The sequence below is a fragment of the Gigantopelta aegis genome, chromosome 6, assembly GCF_016097555.1.
Source record: "Gigantopelta aegis isolate Gae_Host chromosome 6, Gae_host_genome, whole genome shotgun sequence".
NCBI classification, from domain to species: domain Eukaryota; kingdom Metazoa; phylum Mollusca; class Gastropoda; order Neomphalida; family Peltospiridae; genus Gigantopelta; species Gigantopelta aegis.
This window is the reverse complement of record NC_054704.1, coordinates 67,257,315-67,274,271: the sequence shown is the minus strand read 5'-3', so window position 1 is coordinate 67,274,271 and position 16,957 is coordinate 67,257,315. Positions and strand designations below refer to the sequence as shown.

Sequence of the window (16,957 nt, the reverse complement as noted above, 5' to 3'; positions counted from 1 at the left end):
AGTCGATTTATGAAAAATTTTGTGCCCCTTGAATACGGACTTGATAACTGTACTAACTCCGGTTGATTGGGAGGGCCAAGGAACGGGAACATTTTCTGGTGACCTACCAACTCCGAGTACACCACTAGAAATGAAAATGAATATTAAGTTCTCAGTGTGTGAAGATGGCTGCCAGCAATATCCTTCCACTTCTGTTTAAAATCCCAGTCGACTTCAATATTTCGAAACTTTCAACCTTTGCATGTCTAAAATAATATTTTTTAGAGATAAAAACGTTTTAAAACGATTTGCTGCGGCTGTGGAGGGGGTGGCAGTCAATTTATTGAATTAGCGTGACCCGGGTTTCACAACCAAGCCGTTATACGTGTTGGGTGTTCGTGTCGTGGTTGGAGTTTATGGGTTTTTAGTTAGTCAATATATACGACAATACGGGGTTCATGTTGCCCGTGCAGGCACAATAAAACGTGCAGTGGGTGACCATGGTTTGCACGGTTGGCGCGTTTTTAACTCGTTCCATCGAGTGGTACGTGGTAAACCAAACACCCATAAACTCCAAACAGGACCCGGACGCCCGTTCACCGTTACTGTCAAGAGAAATCTGACAACCTAGTTTTTTTTCAGTTGGTGCAAGTATGAACTGGAACAAACGAACCCCCACCCCAAAACAACAACAACAACAACAACAAAAACACACACAGACACACACACACACACACACACACACACACACACACACAGACAGACACGCACGCACACACACAAACCACCACCAAAAACCCAAAAGGCTGGGCAACATGTTTAGCCGAGTCATAAGGAAAGTCTACACAACATTATTTCGGGTTAATACTTGCATCAACCATCTCCCAGAGATGGGAGGATCAAACGTGTCAGTTTTACCCATTATTTCAAGTTGTTGTCCTGAAGAGGTGATTTGTATTATTCAGCATCCTGCCTAGTCTAAAACAACTGGGAGTGATGGTCATAACAAACTAATTGGAACACACTCATTGGTGTAACCAGGATTTTTTATATTAGGGGGTAAGGGGTAGAGAGGGCAACACACACTATGTATTTATGCATGTATGAATTTATAAAATTTAATACAGTTTTTAATAAAAAAAGGTCTCCCCTCCCACTCCCTCGCTACGCCTCTGGGTACACTAATATAGTGTCTTGTCCAGATTTACAAAAAGAAGGCACTTTTGAACTGAAAAGGATACTTTTCGGTGGGTGGGTGGTGGTTACTGCCCCTCCTGAGATCCCTATTCTAGATACGGTCCTGTTTTTAAGGATTCAAAGTGATATGAAAATATAATTTAGATCTTTAAAAATATTTGAAGTAACTGACTGAGAAAGAATGAACGAATTAAAACTATCTTGTTAATTTGGCCTTTCCTGCCATGTAAATCGTTGTTAAGGGTGTGCGCAGATATTCACGGGTGCTTAGTATCCCCGGAAGTACACGAATCCGGTGCAGTTCTCACCGTAAGACGCATATTTAACGATTTCAACGTACGTACAAAAACAGGAAGCTGAACAAATAAATATCTATCCATTTTGGAGGGTTTTCCCCCACTATTTTCAGGGTACTTGTTTTCAGGTTTCGTGTGTGTGTGTGTGCGTGTGTGTGTGTGTGTGTGTGTGTGTGTGTGTGTGTGTGTGTTTCTCTTTCTGTGTGTGTTTCTCTCTCTGTGTGTGTGTGTGTGTGTCTCTCTCTCTCTCTCTCTCTCTCTCTCTCTGTGTGTGTGTGTGTGTGTGTGTGTGTTTGTCTCCCTCTGTCTCTGTGCTCTCTCTGTCTCTGTCTCTCTCTCGCCTCTCTCTCTCTCACTCTCTCGCCTTTCTCTCTCACCCTCTCTTCTCTCTCGCCCATCTCTCTCTCCTCCTCTCTCTCTCCTCTCTCTCTCTCTCTCTCTCTCTCTCTCTCTCTCTCTCTCTCTCTCTCTCTCTCTCTCTCTCTCTCTCCCTCTCTCTACTCCTCTGAGACTCTCTCTCTCTCTCTCTCTAACTCTCCTCTCTCTCTCTCTCTCTCTCTCTCATCTCTCTCTCCTCTCTCACCTCTCTCTCTCTCTCTCCTCTCTCTCCTCGCTCTTCTTCTTTTCTCTTCTCTCTCTCTCTCTCTCTCTGGTTTTGTTTGTTATGTTTGTTTTTTTGTTTTGTTTTTTGTATTGTGTTGTTTTTTTGTTTTATAACCCGACTAAAACAACCCGATGCCTGTTTAGGTTAATAACCCGGATACACATTTTGTCGGTTTTGTTTGAACCTTTGATAGTCATCTGTAGTATTAAACAATCTCGTCTTTAACAATTTTCTTAACTGAAATGATTTTTTTTCAGATCAGTTAATATCAGCAGACATTATTCTTAAATAAGGTGTTTGCGTCACAGGATCGAACCACCTTGGTGGATTGGGGGTTTTCTCGTTCCAACCAGTGCACCACAACTGGTCAATGACCGTGGTATGTGCTTTCTTGTCTGTGGCAAAGTGCATACAAAAGATCACTTGCTGCATTAGGAGAAATGTTGCGGGTTTCCTCTGATGACTACGTGTCAGAATTACTAAAATGATTTATTAATCAATGTGCTCTAGTGGTATCGTTAAACAAAGCATAATAAATAAACTCTACCTTGCGCTACAAGTGTCCTAATACACCCCAATATACAACGATAATAATGGGTGCAATACCGCAGTAGATTTGTAGCACAAATTATTTTTTCGTGGATTTACTGGCGAGACGAAATTATATTTTATGACGAGTCCTGTCAGTTACCTTACAATGACAGAACGTCTTATTTATTTAAAGTCCAGTGTATTTCGACCTAGCGAGCTATTATTTGGTATAGCGTTACGTTATGATAAATTTACATAAAGTTCATAGACCGGTAGGTGTCCCTTTTCAACCCGTTTTAAAGAAAAAAAATCTCTTAATTCGCCATTGAGTTATGTATAATAAAAAAAAAAATAAAAAAAAAAAAAAAAAAAAATAATAATAATACTAATAATAATAATAAAAATTTAGCACTATTGACATCCGTCATTTTGTTCGTTCCAGTCAGTGATCCACAACTGGTGTAACAAAGGCCGTGGTATGTGCTATCCTGTCTGTGGGATGGTGCATATAAAAGATCCCTTGCTGCTAATCGAAAAGAGTAGCTCATGAAGTGGCGACAGTGGGTTTCCTCTCTCAATATCTGTATGATCCTTAACCATATATCCGACGCCATATAACCGAGCCAGTGCACAACGACTGGTATGTCAAAGGCCGTGGTATGTGCTATCCTGTCTGTGGGATGGCGCATATAAAAGATCCCTTGCTGCTAATCGAAAAGAGTAGCTCATGAAGTGGCGACAGTGGGTTTCCTCTCAATATCTGTATGATCCTTAACCATATATCCGACGCCATATAACCGAGCCAGTGCACCACGACTGGTGACAGCAGGTTTCCTCTCTCATTATCTGTGTGGTCCTTCGCCATATGTTTGACGCCATATAGCCGTAAATAAAATGTGTTGAGTGCGTCGTTAAATAAAACATTTCTTTCTTTCTTTCCATATAACCGTAAGTAAAATGTGTTGAGTGCATCGTTAAATAAAACATTTCCTTCCGTCATTTTGTTTTCGATGAAGAGAATGAGAAATTGCTTGCTACGTACCCGATAACATCAAGGAAAATGCTATTAGTTGTCAAAGAGACGTGACGTGTATGAGTTAAATTATGAACGAACTAATTAATTTACATCGGTGAAGATCATACAAACCTCCCTCCAATCTCTTTATAAGGAAACAGTATTTCAGTCTAGATGTGATTACTACCTGGGATCGACACTGGGGGGATACTGTCGCTAGTTGGGAGGGGGAGGGGGCGGCAGGGCGCGGGACGTAGCCCAGTGGTAAAGCACTCGCTTGATGCGCGGTCGGTCAGTGGGCCCATTGGACTATTTCTCGCTCCAGCCAGAGCACTACGAATGGTAGATCAAAGGCCGTGGTATGTGCTATCCTGTCTGTGGGATGGTGCATATAAGAGATCCCTTGCTGCTAATCGAAAAGAGTGGCCCTTGAAGTGGCGACAGCGGGTTTTCTCTATATATATCTGTGTGGTTCTTAACCATATGTCCGACGCCATATAACCGTTAAATAAAATGTTTTGAGTGTGTCATTAAATAAAACATTTCCTCCCTTCCTGTTAGGCTATGCAGTGTTGAAATGGGGTCCATCTTCCATAAGTATGGTGTACAAACATGATTGAACCCTGCATCTAGAAATGAATGCCATACCATGGAGTGTGTTGCCTGTCTGCTGAGAGTTTAATGAGAGTTGCTTCCCTTTTAGACCCCTCGAAATAAAGAGTGGTAATATTTCAAACATTCAAACTTTTTTCCTTCTTCTTCTTCTTCTTCTTCTTCTTCTTCTTCTTCTTCGTCTTCTTCTTCTTTTTAGTAGAATGACGTCACATTGGCTACTCTCTTCTCCTAAGGTAGAAAGGTAAACATCGTGTTCCCTGTTTAATTGGTACACAGGCTAACGTAAAGTTATATATGCTCGTCTATGTAAAAAGAATATAGGTGATCTACCTGGATGTAGCTACTGCCGTAGACACAGATCTTGATGACACGACTGTTACCTGGGATTCTCTTGTTGCCAGGAGAAAGTCCACCGTGGCGGAAGTGGACAGATGGTTATAACAAAAACAGCCTATGTTGAGGGAAAAATAAAATTGAACGGTGGACAAACCAGTACATGACAATAATTATGTTTGGGTTTTTTAATTGTTTGTTTTGTTTAACGACACCACTAGAATACATTGATTTATTAATCATCAGATATTGGATGTCAAACATTTGACATAATTTTGACATATAGTGGGTCTAAATCAGGTAATTAGAGGGGGAAAAACCGTTACATTTTTCCATTAGCAGCAAGGAATCTTTTATATGCACCATTCCACAGACAGGATAGCACAATGGGCCCACCGACGGGGTTCCATCCCAAACCGACCACGCATCAGGCTATGCAGAAAGAATAGCTTGATGCTAGCCTGTTTGGTCGGAAGATTAATTATATATCGAGTAAATATCCATATAAATATAACTATTGAAAAAAAACCCCAAAACAACAACTATGGTTAATGTAAAATGTTTCGGCCAAACAAAATAAAATGCTGGTCTCTGGTCAGCGCGCGCGTCGATTTTGATTTTTTTGGTTCAAATTTACAGTTGTAGCTGGTATAACAGCGGCATCTATACCAGAAATAATGCCGCGCCACCTCAATATTATGACGCACCATGACATTCTGGGTCTAAATCAGGTAATTTTTAGATAGTCGTCATGACTTTACAGACATTTAAACATGCAGATGTCATTAGCAGATGACATCTGTGTAATGAGACCTAAGAATATTAATATTTGTACACCATGTGTTTCTAGTATTACTAATGTTTATAGTAGCATAAACAGGATTATTTTTTAAAATTATTATTATTTATATATATATACACCTCGTTAGTCCGGACAGTATGGTTATTAAAAAAAAGTCCGGATTAACGAATTTCCGGATTACTGAAATGTACGTGATGAGTAACCTCCCATGATTCACAAACAAAATAAAAACGACAAATTTGATTTTTAGAACCAAACATTTCTTCAACCAGTTTTTGTTCTGTTGATCCGCCTCGTGGTGTGAGTAAGCCCTATTTGCATGTCCATGAGGCCAGTCTACTATTCAGTAGTGTATTGTCAGGTTCTTGTCTTAAAGTTAGAAAATGCGATTAAATAAAATGAAATACTGTTTAAGACATGTTGCATTGTTCATACTAAATGTTTGATTACTAGCGACAACAAGTTTTAAATTTTATTAGTCGTGTTTTGTCGTACCGGTTAATGTTGTAAATCTAGGCCACGTGGTTGAGTTCATTTCCAACGAAGTGGGTACGTTGTTGAGGAATGCATATTGTTTCTCACTTATATACAATCATTATTAGTTTAAAGTTTCTACGTTTACAGATTATTAATTCATTTCTGCTATATCTACTGATATAATATAAACGCCAACATGATACATCCCTCCGCCCCTAACACAGAAATACAACTCTCAAAACCGGCGTGAAACTGAATGAGCATTGTTCCACTTGTGAAAGAGTCGCAAGCCACTCTTTTGATAGCAATAACATATAAAGACGTTTCCTTTGTCTTTATTTTGGGTGACTGACAATACACCAGTTGGACACCAACATAATTATGAATAGTATTCAGTAATAAATCATACAGGTAAGTTAGGAGGGTAGTTACAACACGAGGTTATGGGGTACCGTAGGGTACGATCAAGAGTTACCCACTTTTAAAAATAAAATACTTTTTTTTCATAAAATAAAACAGCCACGTGGTCATAGATAAAAAAATATATATTAAAAAAACACACTTGTGAACACTTATGCTTTATCCGACTAACACTAAATAAACACAGGTGAATGGTTAAATAAACTGCGGTGTGAAACCCCGTGCAGCCATTTTATCTCTGTCGATTCCTTGAGCGTTAATTGGCGGATTACTTTTATGTTCAATCAGCGGCGACCGGTCAAACGAAGCAATTTGCCTTTACTTTTTACATTTGGTTCAGAATTATGACCGTCCGGTTCCGGAAGCTGAATATCTGGATTAATAAATAACTTTACTGAGTGGTCGTTTCGTTTTGCAAAAAAAAAGTCCGTAAGGTGAGGATTCCGGACTACTGGAGTCCGGAATAACGAGGTACCATGTACCTTGAATTTTTGGGTCTGATGTTGACCACTTGTGAAAGATGCCCTTTATTAGACATTAGCTCCCGTGTTCAGTAACAGCAAGCGACACTAACTTTTGTGAACTATTTATTTATATTTGAATGTGGACATAGAACAACTGAAACATTTCGGGTGAGTATAAAGCAAAGAACTGTAATTTTTAACCTAGTGAACCCGAGAATAGTTTTAAAAGGACTGAAACTTTAATAATACAAGATGGCTGACAACAAAGTTTGTTTTGTTAATTTTCATATTTCCAATAAAATTAAAGTGTGTTTTGTGTTACTAACACCACTAGAGCACATTGATTATTTAATCATCGGCTATTGGATGTCAAACATTTGTTACTTCTGACATTGTCTTAGAGAGGAAACCCACTAGCCTACATTTGTTTTTCATTACCAGCAAGGAATCTTATATATGCAGACAGGACGGCATGTACACCGTCGTTGATATACCAGTCGTAGGGCACTATAGTCCTTCCCACCAAGGAACGTAGTTTTCATACTATAATATGAGTGTACTACAAGTTAGTTATTTCTGAACAGATTTAGAAATCACTGCACACAAAAATAGGTGGGGTTAGTTTTGTTACTTGCAAAACACTTTTAACTTTCTTCTTACGTCAAATCAAACTGATATTATTTACAAAAAAAAAGGATGGGATGGACTATAGTTGTGACGGAAAAGCACAATCAGAGAATGGGTCAGCCGAGATGGTTCGATCCTGCGACGCAAACACCTTAGGCGTTGCTCTACCTGGGCCCAGTTTCACAAAGCATCGTAAGCCTTGTTTTGCACGTAAACGTAAATCTACGACTAACCCACAATTCTTATTACTGTTATAGTACAACAGATATAGTTAAAAGTACACATATTTCATTTAATTTTGTCCTTAAAATGCTCCATCTTCCGTAATGATGTAATGTTCAGTGTGAAATAAATGCCAAACACTTGTAAATGTATGCCCGGTATAACTGCTAGTCGCAGACGTAAACTTATGATGTTTTGTAAAATTGGCCCCCGATCCCTATGGATGACAACAAGGAGTCCTGTTGCTGTTGTGAATAGAGCGAGACATGGCTATGGAATTTGTAAACAATATTAAGACATAAAACAACGACAGTGGTATAGTTAATAACAAATTTTATTGTCTCACAACATTCTGGAAATATCAACGTAGTGAAACAACAATATCACCCAAAGTGGTACAAAAATAAGAAACAATGCATCACATAACATATCGTCGACAACTTTCACAATTTCTTATGGACAGAAATAAAAATCAATTCTTATGTATGTATGTCTGTATATATGTGTATGTATATATTTATATATTTTAGAAAAGTATGCGACATCTGCTACACATTAAAAATTTGACGTCATCGATATTTGTGCATCAGCACCATAACTTGGAATGGTAATTACCAGATCCGTTTGGCACCAAATGTGTGTAGACACAATAAAGGCAGATCACATGATACACTGTGGGCACAATAGCACTAAAAATAACTAGGGGTGGACTGGCAGTATCCGCATCACTTTCTCCCAGGCGACCTGGGATTACCCTGCCCCCTGGATCAAACGTTTCAACAAATTTATTTTATTTTCAAAAAACTTAACAGAGCTCTCTCTGACGACCTTGCCCCTTCGCCAATGCACGATTACCCGACCGCTTAAGTCACTGCCAAAACGAAACGAACCAAAAACAGTACACACAACAAAACAAAAGGAACGTCATGGCTTCAAACTATACATATAACCAATGTCCTTTTGTAGTTTACAAATATAAATTAACGACTCTCAGCGCGCTACAATCGTACGTAACGATATGCTCATGAAAAAAAAGACCTGAAACATTCCCCTTCCTGATACAAGCCAGGGTGGATTTCATGAGAAATAGAGAGAGAAATGAAAATAATGAACACATTTATTTATCACCATTTTTCACAACCATGTTAAATTAGTGAAAACAAATATACTGGCCACATTCCCCTACCACCCCCCACAAACCTGAATCCCTCAATATAATCAGACTATTCTATAAAGGACATACAGGGGATCTACAGCAGACCCGTGTGAGCAAGTGGTCTTTGTAGACAATATGCCTTCATTTGTAGGTAGAGTGGGCATACTTAAGTTCAGAGAATTATTATAACACACCCCATAAAAACAATAAGCAACTTAAGTGGGTTTTTTTTTCACAAGTTATCTTTCCAAATATATGAAGACTTATTTTAAATGTATCAATAATATATTATACACATATGCCAAAACACTCCAAAAATTACCGTACCAAAATAGAAGAATGGATATTTATATCACTGCAATTGCAATTAAAAAATATACCATATTGATAATACATTACTTAATTGTTTTAGGGGTGTTCAAGGACCCATGCTTATAAAACTTTCAAAAGTCTTGACGGTAGCCTTCAGCAAAGTATCCAGACGCTAAAAAAAAACCGTGATTTATCTTGTATGAACGAGACTTCATTAAAATCTCCAGTCTAGACTTCTTAAATGTTTTATAAGCACTAGGTCAGGTGCCCGTATACAAAGAATCTTTTGTAGTCTGATTATATTGTTCTTTCATGAACCAGCAATCACCGAGATGAGGGGGTAAAAAAACATATGAAGATAGCACCAGTTACCGCTAGCACCGAACTTCCACTTAGTCATCAAACTATTGCAACACGAATGTACATGCATGCAATACGATTGTACGTGAACGTGACCATGAATAATAAATAACGACACTCAACGACTACGTATGTTATTATCTGGGAAACAAACACCATACGACACTCACAATCACCCAGCGAGGTGCATAACGTTTACATCATAATATCACTTCGTTTGAGATCAAGTTATATATATATATATATATATATATATATATATATATATATATATATATATATATATATATATATATATATATATATATTCAGTTGTTTTGTTTATCCTGCAGTTTATTTTTTTCTTCTAAAACTGTCTTGGATCTATGGCACACTGATTATATTGTTCAACGTCATGTGGGACAAGGTCACGTGATCTGTCAGACGATCGATGCAGACAACAAAAACTCGGAGCTGTTACTCTTGCCAGACTTGAGAGATCTTGATATCTTGTGGGGAAAAGTCTGGTATTCAAGTGGGATAACACTGTAACAATCCATGTTCATTATGGACCCACCTGGCTGGCTTGAGGATAGATAGTTGTCAAAACATTCTGACATCCAAAGGAGGATACCATAAAAAACCAGTCGCAGTCCAATACTGGACAACCATGATGGCTTCCCGACAACTCGCTCCAAAATCTGGCATTGTGCTCCTCTTCACAAGTACCACGGGTCAAGGTCAAATTCACTTGCTCTTTGGCTCGTGTCTCTTCATGTGCAGAGCGAGGTGGTCGGATCGGGCAAAACTCCTGTCACAGACCTTGCATTTGAATGGCTTGGCTCCCGTGTGTTTCCGGATATGACGTGTCAGCTCATCTGATCGAGCGAAGCGCCACTGACAACTCGGGAAATGACATGTGTAAGGCTTTTCTCCTGCAAAACAGAAGAAAAAATATTCATTATTAAAAACGCTAGGACAATGAATTTTCCAACTTTAATAAAAATAGAAGTTTTTTTGTAATCATTTGTGCATTAGAAAGTATTCCAAAAACCGATATGTACAGAAACCGTTAAACTACTGATCAATGAATTAACGTCTGACACATCAACATATATCTGCCTTTAATTGATTGAACAATGAATATTAAATATTAGTGAATAATAAATATAAGTTAATATTCAGTCTTTAAATTTTTTTTATATATTCCACAATCATGGTGCAATATTTTATTTTTAATTTATTTAGGTGCATATATCCAGTCAAGGTTCACACCTGCTCTTACGAGCTTTCAACTCGGCTACCATGTCTGTCTAGAACGAAGATTAAAGGTTAATTGTTGGTGGTTAATAATGAAGAAGTCGGTGTAGAGACCGCACACCTCTCCATTGATCAACCAGCCTCACTGTCGTAGTTAACCACTACGCCACCGAGGCCATGATGACCTAACGACATGACTCATCATAATGTTAATGTGGTATGCAGCACAGTGGCAGAGCCCGCGAATTAGGTGCCATAGATCGTAGGATCGATCGTTCTCTATGAACTCCGGGGAGTTTTTTTAGTGTGTGTGTATATATATATATATATATATATATATATATATATATATATATATATTATATATATATATATTTTTAATATATATATATACATGCACACAGCTGGTATATCAGTAGTATGTACTGTCCTATCTATGAGTGTGCATTTCTCTCTATTGGCCAATTGTCGATATAACAATGTGTTAAAAAGACACCAAAATGGCTGTAGTTTGAAACGTGCTAGTGTCCTTTGACAAACATTCTTTTCCTTTCCTCATGTCAGTACTACTTTGTTGTTTGTGTTTAGCGATAGGAACATACCTGTATGTATTCTTTGGTGCGCCTTTAAGTGAGAACTCTTAGTGTATGCTTTTCTGCATCCTGAAAAAAAAAAAAAACAGAAACAATTTAAACAAACGTTCAATGATACAGACAGACCACCACCAGTTGATAAAATTCTTTATTAAATTATAAAGTGAAATCAAACATAGGCAATTCCATTATCGTACAAACAGTCAACTGGTTTGTAAAAAGATTTTTGACTTGTAAAAATTTTTTATTCCTATATTGGCAATCTGAATTATTTAACTTTCATAAAGTTTTCTGCTGAATAATATTCGTGATCTATTAATGGACATTGTGGAAAGGCGATATCATTACTTCCTTTGTGCAACATATGCTCTGATCACATGTAGCATGCTGCCTTGAATACAAGTCACGATAAACATATCACGAAGTCAACTACTTTCTGCGATATGTCAGAAATGGTATCTATTTTTAGCTACAACGTCACGACCACCTTAGCAAATGTTACTACCTTATCTTATATGGCCAAATCACAACACCGCGATAGGTCACGAACAATCTCAGCAGAAACTGAAAGTGTGTTTGTTGGTACCATAAAACCCATACACTAGTACGATACAGAGCCATATACTTGTACTGGACTACAAACTGCTCATGCTGGTACAACAAAAAAGCTTAATGGAGAATCTGGACGAGACGTTTTTCAAAGTTTTAAATAGTAGTTTAGCACATTCCTCAAAACGTTTACTTGCACATCGCTGCTAACAAATCATACGGCGTGACATCGTCACGTGCTTGCTTATCAAGGCCTACGTTCAGTACACGACCCATTAAATAATGTCTGATGCAATCTACTGTTTCGTGATTCGCAGATTTTTCTTTTCCGTTTGTTTTAATTTAAAAAAATTTTTTTTAGCGGTGTGTGAAAATAACAGGCTGAGCTTTGGAAGGTGTAACGAACTATTTCTAATCACCCAATATCCAACAGAATGCTTTTGTTTTCCTGTTTTTAATGGTGGGGGGGGGGGGGGGGGGGGGGGGGGGGGGGGGAGAGAGGCGGGCAGACAAAGCACTGTGTATGAATGCTTTCTTAGTAGAACCTTTTGGCTAAAATCTGATCGGAAGTTGTGTTCTAGTACACGTGACTTGATAGCCAACACAAAACCAAATATGCAGGTACTTATTTTTATTTAAATGCTGTATATAAATACATGTAAATGTAAGCCAACAATAATAGATTAGTAAGGAAGAAAATATTTTATTTAACGACGCACTCAATGATAGATTAGGAAATAAGTTTTGAAATAAATTAGATTATTAATTTTTTCCCCCTTGTAATATCGAAGATATTAAATTACTAACAGTGTCGTCACTGTGGTAGACTTTAAAATGTTTGGTGCTGCGGTGTGTGGAGTTTGTTTTCCTTTTGTAGAGTGGGTGGGTGGGTGGATACAAAATTACAAATATGTTTTCACTAGCAATAGACTTGACAAGAAGCTTTGCATACCTGGGAAGTCACAGAAGTGTATTCGTCGTTTCTCCAGCTCTGGATTATTCTTCCTGTTGTATCTGATCGTCGTGCATCCGGGGTGAGTCTTCTGCGGCTTGCCCGATGTCGTCGTCAGCGCAATCAACTGGCTGCCGTTGAGCACGGACGGAGTATGACGCTGGAATCCCGGGTAGGGAGGGGGAGGCGTGCGGCGTACGAACTCCTGGCTCGGACTAGCTGGCTGGGAGTTGGGGGGAGTCGGCAGGTACACGGGCACGATGTGATTAGCGCTGGGGGAATTGGCGTACTGACTCCCACCCTCAGAACGTCCATACTGATAGTAAGGCATTCCAGAACCGGTCACAGCCGTATTGTCCATTCCGGAAAGATTTGACTGCGAAAATATCACTTGATCTGGACGAGACATGCTGGAGGGTGCGGATCTTTCGTTACCCATCGATACTGCCGCTGCCGCCGCTGCTGCTGCTGCCTGTTCGTGCTTCACGTCTGGGAAGCCGCACTGGAGAACCGACATATTGTGGAACTGGCAGGCGGGTTTGTCCTTTGTGTCCATGGGTTCACATTTGACCACAGACTCGCTCTTGTGGTCGCCATCCACGTCATTGACCATGTTGATGCTGGCGCGGAGGTCCTCCCACAGTGAGTCGGAAACCTGACGACTCTGCTTCTCCAGCTCGACCACGTTGTCCGGGATGACGGTGTCGTACAGAGTCGTGTCTATGGAGAAGACATCCGTGTCCTTGTCGTCTGGCTCCATTTTCAGAGCGATGTTGGCGGCCGGCTTTATGCCGAAGAAATCCTCCACCAGCGAGGAACTCTCCCTCCTGGGCGATCCCGTGAAGAGCGCTTGCTTCTCCACGAGTTGCAACATCTGCTGTTTTGCCGAACTGATGACGCCATTTTTCAAGTTATGGAGACTCATTGAACGGGCAGTCACGTTCCCGCTCTCTTTGTCGGCGCCGAAAAACTCGTCAATCACACTAGCGCTTTCCCTGCGAGAGTTCTTACAAAACTCTTCCAGAATAAATTTGTCAAAGTCCAGTGACGCCTAAAAAAAAATAAAAAAAAATAAAAAATTAATAGTTAATAACATTATTTTTGTTACTTTAGTCTTCCATGAAATAATATTCATAGAAACTAATACGTCTTTTTTTCTTCTTTATTTTGTTGTTGAAATATTAACAAAGATAAACAAAAATTATTGCCAAAAACAAAAATTAATACAAGTTTTAAATCTTAAGTAAAATGATAATATTACGTCAACACTGATTTTATTTGTTTCATGTGCGTGATGAATAAATAATTACGTCTGTGACGTAAGATTAAAAACAGGATCTAATGAAATGCGTCTCATCTATCTTGTTTACGACATAGCCGAACAATGCCGAGACATCCCTACGTGCTAAGCACAGCGTCGAGTGCGCGCCCGGACCTGTTTTCGAATTCGACTGGTATCATGAATGAAACGACACAAAACGGCCGCCACCAGTTCATTATGTCGAACGCAGCTTTTTGTAAGAACGCAATTCGACTAGCCACCCACGCATGTTCTTTGACCCGTGAGTTACGGTTCATCGAGTACACTCATCTTCATTAGCATCAAGTCTGATTCACCAATCAATGTCTTCCTACTTGGTTTAGCTAGAGGGGCGGAACCAGGATGTCGTGTTAGGGGGTTGTTACCAATACTTGAGACAGACTAAGCCAAAAACCAAATTAACATGGAACCTAGTGACATAACCCAAATTATTTGTAATAATATATTCACAGTAAGATTCTCGTAAGTTGATGAAAAAATACCCCCACCCATCCCCGCCCAGATAAACACAAGGAAGAAAAATGACGTATGGGGACAAATTAAGAAAGTAATATAATATATTTATCTGTAACTGTATGTATGTATGTATGTATGTATGTATGTATGTATGTATGTATGTATGAATGAATGAACAAACAAAAATATAAAATTTTAAAACTAAATTATTTAAAAAAAAAAAACCATGTTGAACAAAATAAACCAAACATAAAATAGACAAATTTTCATATTCTCAATTTAAAAAAAGGACCTGTATTACACCTGTTGTACTATGTACACATACCATCATTAGGGCGCGAAAATACATCTTACTCACAACATTTGTGATTAATAATATTCATCTAGTATTTAGATTTTAAAAACAAAAAAATGTTCCGTCACATATTCTTCCAAATGATGATTTTCTAAGTCACTCGGTTTCCGAGAATTCCCGGCATTCAATTCGGGACATACCTGCCATATCGTTGAATAGATTGCCCTAACCCTTACCTCAATACATAAATTGACCCATTTTACTATTCACGTTCCGTTTAATAGTCCGTCACAGAAAAATACCACGTGAATTCCAAGTTGAATGTTAGTCAATCAAAACCAATTTTGTATTTCAAGAAAATTTAAAATTATATTTTATAAAGTCATAAAATACAATTCAGACTATTTTATACCGATCTAGTTTTAATATTGTAGTAACTAGTGAGGGTACTTACTTTGTTTGCGTTTCCACCGTGAAATCCCATATCTGTAGGAGTAAGAAAACAGTCGTCCGTGTCGGGTACTATTTGGTCATCCAAAGAACCACCACTCGGTAGTATACACAAAGTGTTCGCCATAAAGTAGTTTATGTTTGTAGAATATTTTGATAAACCAAGTTTACCAGGTAAAAATCCGTGATACCGTTCTGCAACGTGTAATACGAAGAATGAAGCACGTTATGAATGAAGTAGGGTTATATGCCATGGTGGGCGGAGTCTATTTTCCATATATGGACATGGCTGTTTACGACTGGTTGTTGTTTTTCCACTAGTGTTGACACGTTGCCAAGACTGTTCATGTGAAAATACACGTCGATAAGACAGAATTACGCACATTTTGAATATAATACCGATATGAACTTAAAGACAAAGGTTATCCGAGGGCACACGACTAATTTTTATAATCAGAACTACTAAAAATTAAGAAAAAACAAGTGTTGTAACGACCTATTGATCGACTCATGACGTCACGGGGTCATGTAACTCTCTGACGTGTGCGGGTCAAATGTGACGGAACATTCCAGTGCGTGACCTATGGAGACTGGTAAACAACTTTCGTGCTACTGTTGACGTAGTGATTGGCTACTTAAATAACAAATATCTTCCTGAGAGAATGTATTACTACAGGTATAAAATATATGTTGAAATGGAACAGAAGAGGTTAAACACTTCTAGTATGTGTCACTCTACAGTGTTGTATATCATCTTGCTTGTATTTTTTTTATTTTTTTTTATTATTATTATTTTTTTTTGCTTGTTTGTTTTTTAATTTTATTTTATTTTATTAATTTTAAAGTTAGGTCCAGGTTATTTTCGGGCTAAGTGGGCAGTAATATATATTTTTTATTTTTTAATTTTAATTTTAATTTTAATTTTAATTTTTTTAAAATAAACAATATAGGCCACCAGGGAAATTAAATCACATATTTATCCTTATATTCTTAAACAAACAAACCAATCAATCAAATATGATAATGACGACGATGATGATTATACGATGGTGATTATTACGATGATGTTGTTATTGATGATGTTGTTGTTGTTGATGATGTTGTTGATGATGTTGATGTTGTTGTTGATGATGATGATGATGATGATGATGATGTTAATTCGTATACCTGTAGGCAGTGAAAAAAAGTCGACAGGTTTCAAATTATACATATATTTAACAATTGTGACATGTATTTTAAAAAACAACAGAACAGTAATGTAATGTCTTCTCCATGCAGGGGCGGGATTTAACTCAGTCGGTTGAACCCTCACCCGAAGTGCTTGCATCGCAGGATCGAACCACCTCGGTGGTTCCATTCAACTGATTGGGGATTTTCTCATTCCAACCAGTGCACCACAACTGGTCAAATGTCGTGGTATGTGCTTTCCTGTCTTTTGGAAAGTGTATACAGGCCTCACGCGAGATCAAAATCGTTGAGAGGGCGAAGAGAGACTTATATAAAAGATCCCTTGCTGCTATAAGACAAATTTAGGGGGTTTCCTCTGATGACTACCACCCATTGGGTTATTCTCGCTCCAGCCAGTGCACATCAAAGGCCGTGGTATGTGCTATCCTGTCTGTGGGATGGTGCATATAAAAGATCCCTTGCTGCTAATCGAAAAGAGTAGCCCATGAAGTGGCGACAGCGGGT

At 38.4% G+C, this 16,957-nt stretch overlaps 1 protein-coding gene across 1 annotated transcript; it reads right to left on the bottom strand.

Moving 5' to 3' along the window:
- Positions 1-7,898: 7,898 nt before the first annotated feature.
- On the bottom strand, positions 7,899-15,481 carry LOC121376474 (Krueppel-like factor 12). The gene is made up of 4 exons (XM_041504349.1): positions 15,270-15,481; positions 12,744-13,794; positions 11,252-11,311; positions 7,899-10,324 (listed from the first exon to the last, which is right to left on the bottom strand). The coding sequence occupies exons 1-4, from the start codon at positions 15,390-15,392 to the stop codon at positions 10,137-10,139; spliced, it is 1,422 nt and encodes a 473-aa protein (XP_041360283.1). The 5' UTR covers positions 15,393-15,481; the 3' UTR covers positions 7,899-10,136.
- Between the last annotated feature and the right edge of the window lie 1,476 nt (positions 15,482-16,957).

Excerpts from the sequence above, each read along its gene's own strand:
- LOC121376474 (XM_041504349.1), bottom strand. The coding sequence starts at position 15,392 with ATGGCGAACACTTTGTGTATACTACCGAGTGGTGGTTCTTTGGATGAC. Across the intron at positions 11,312-12,743 it reads ACACTTCTGTGACTTCCCAG|GATGCAGAAAAGCATACACT; the intron begins GTATGCAAAGCT and ends TTTTTTTTTCAG. Across the intron at positions 10,325-11,251 it reads GCACCAAAGAATACATACAG|GAGAAAAGCCTTACACATGT; the intron begins GTATGTTCCTAT and ends TCTGTTTTGCAG.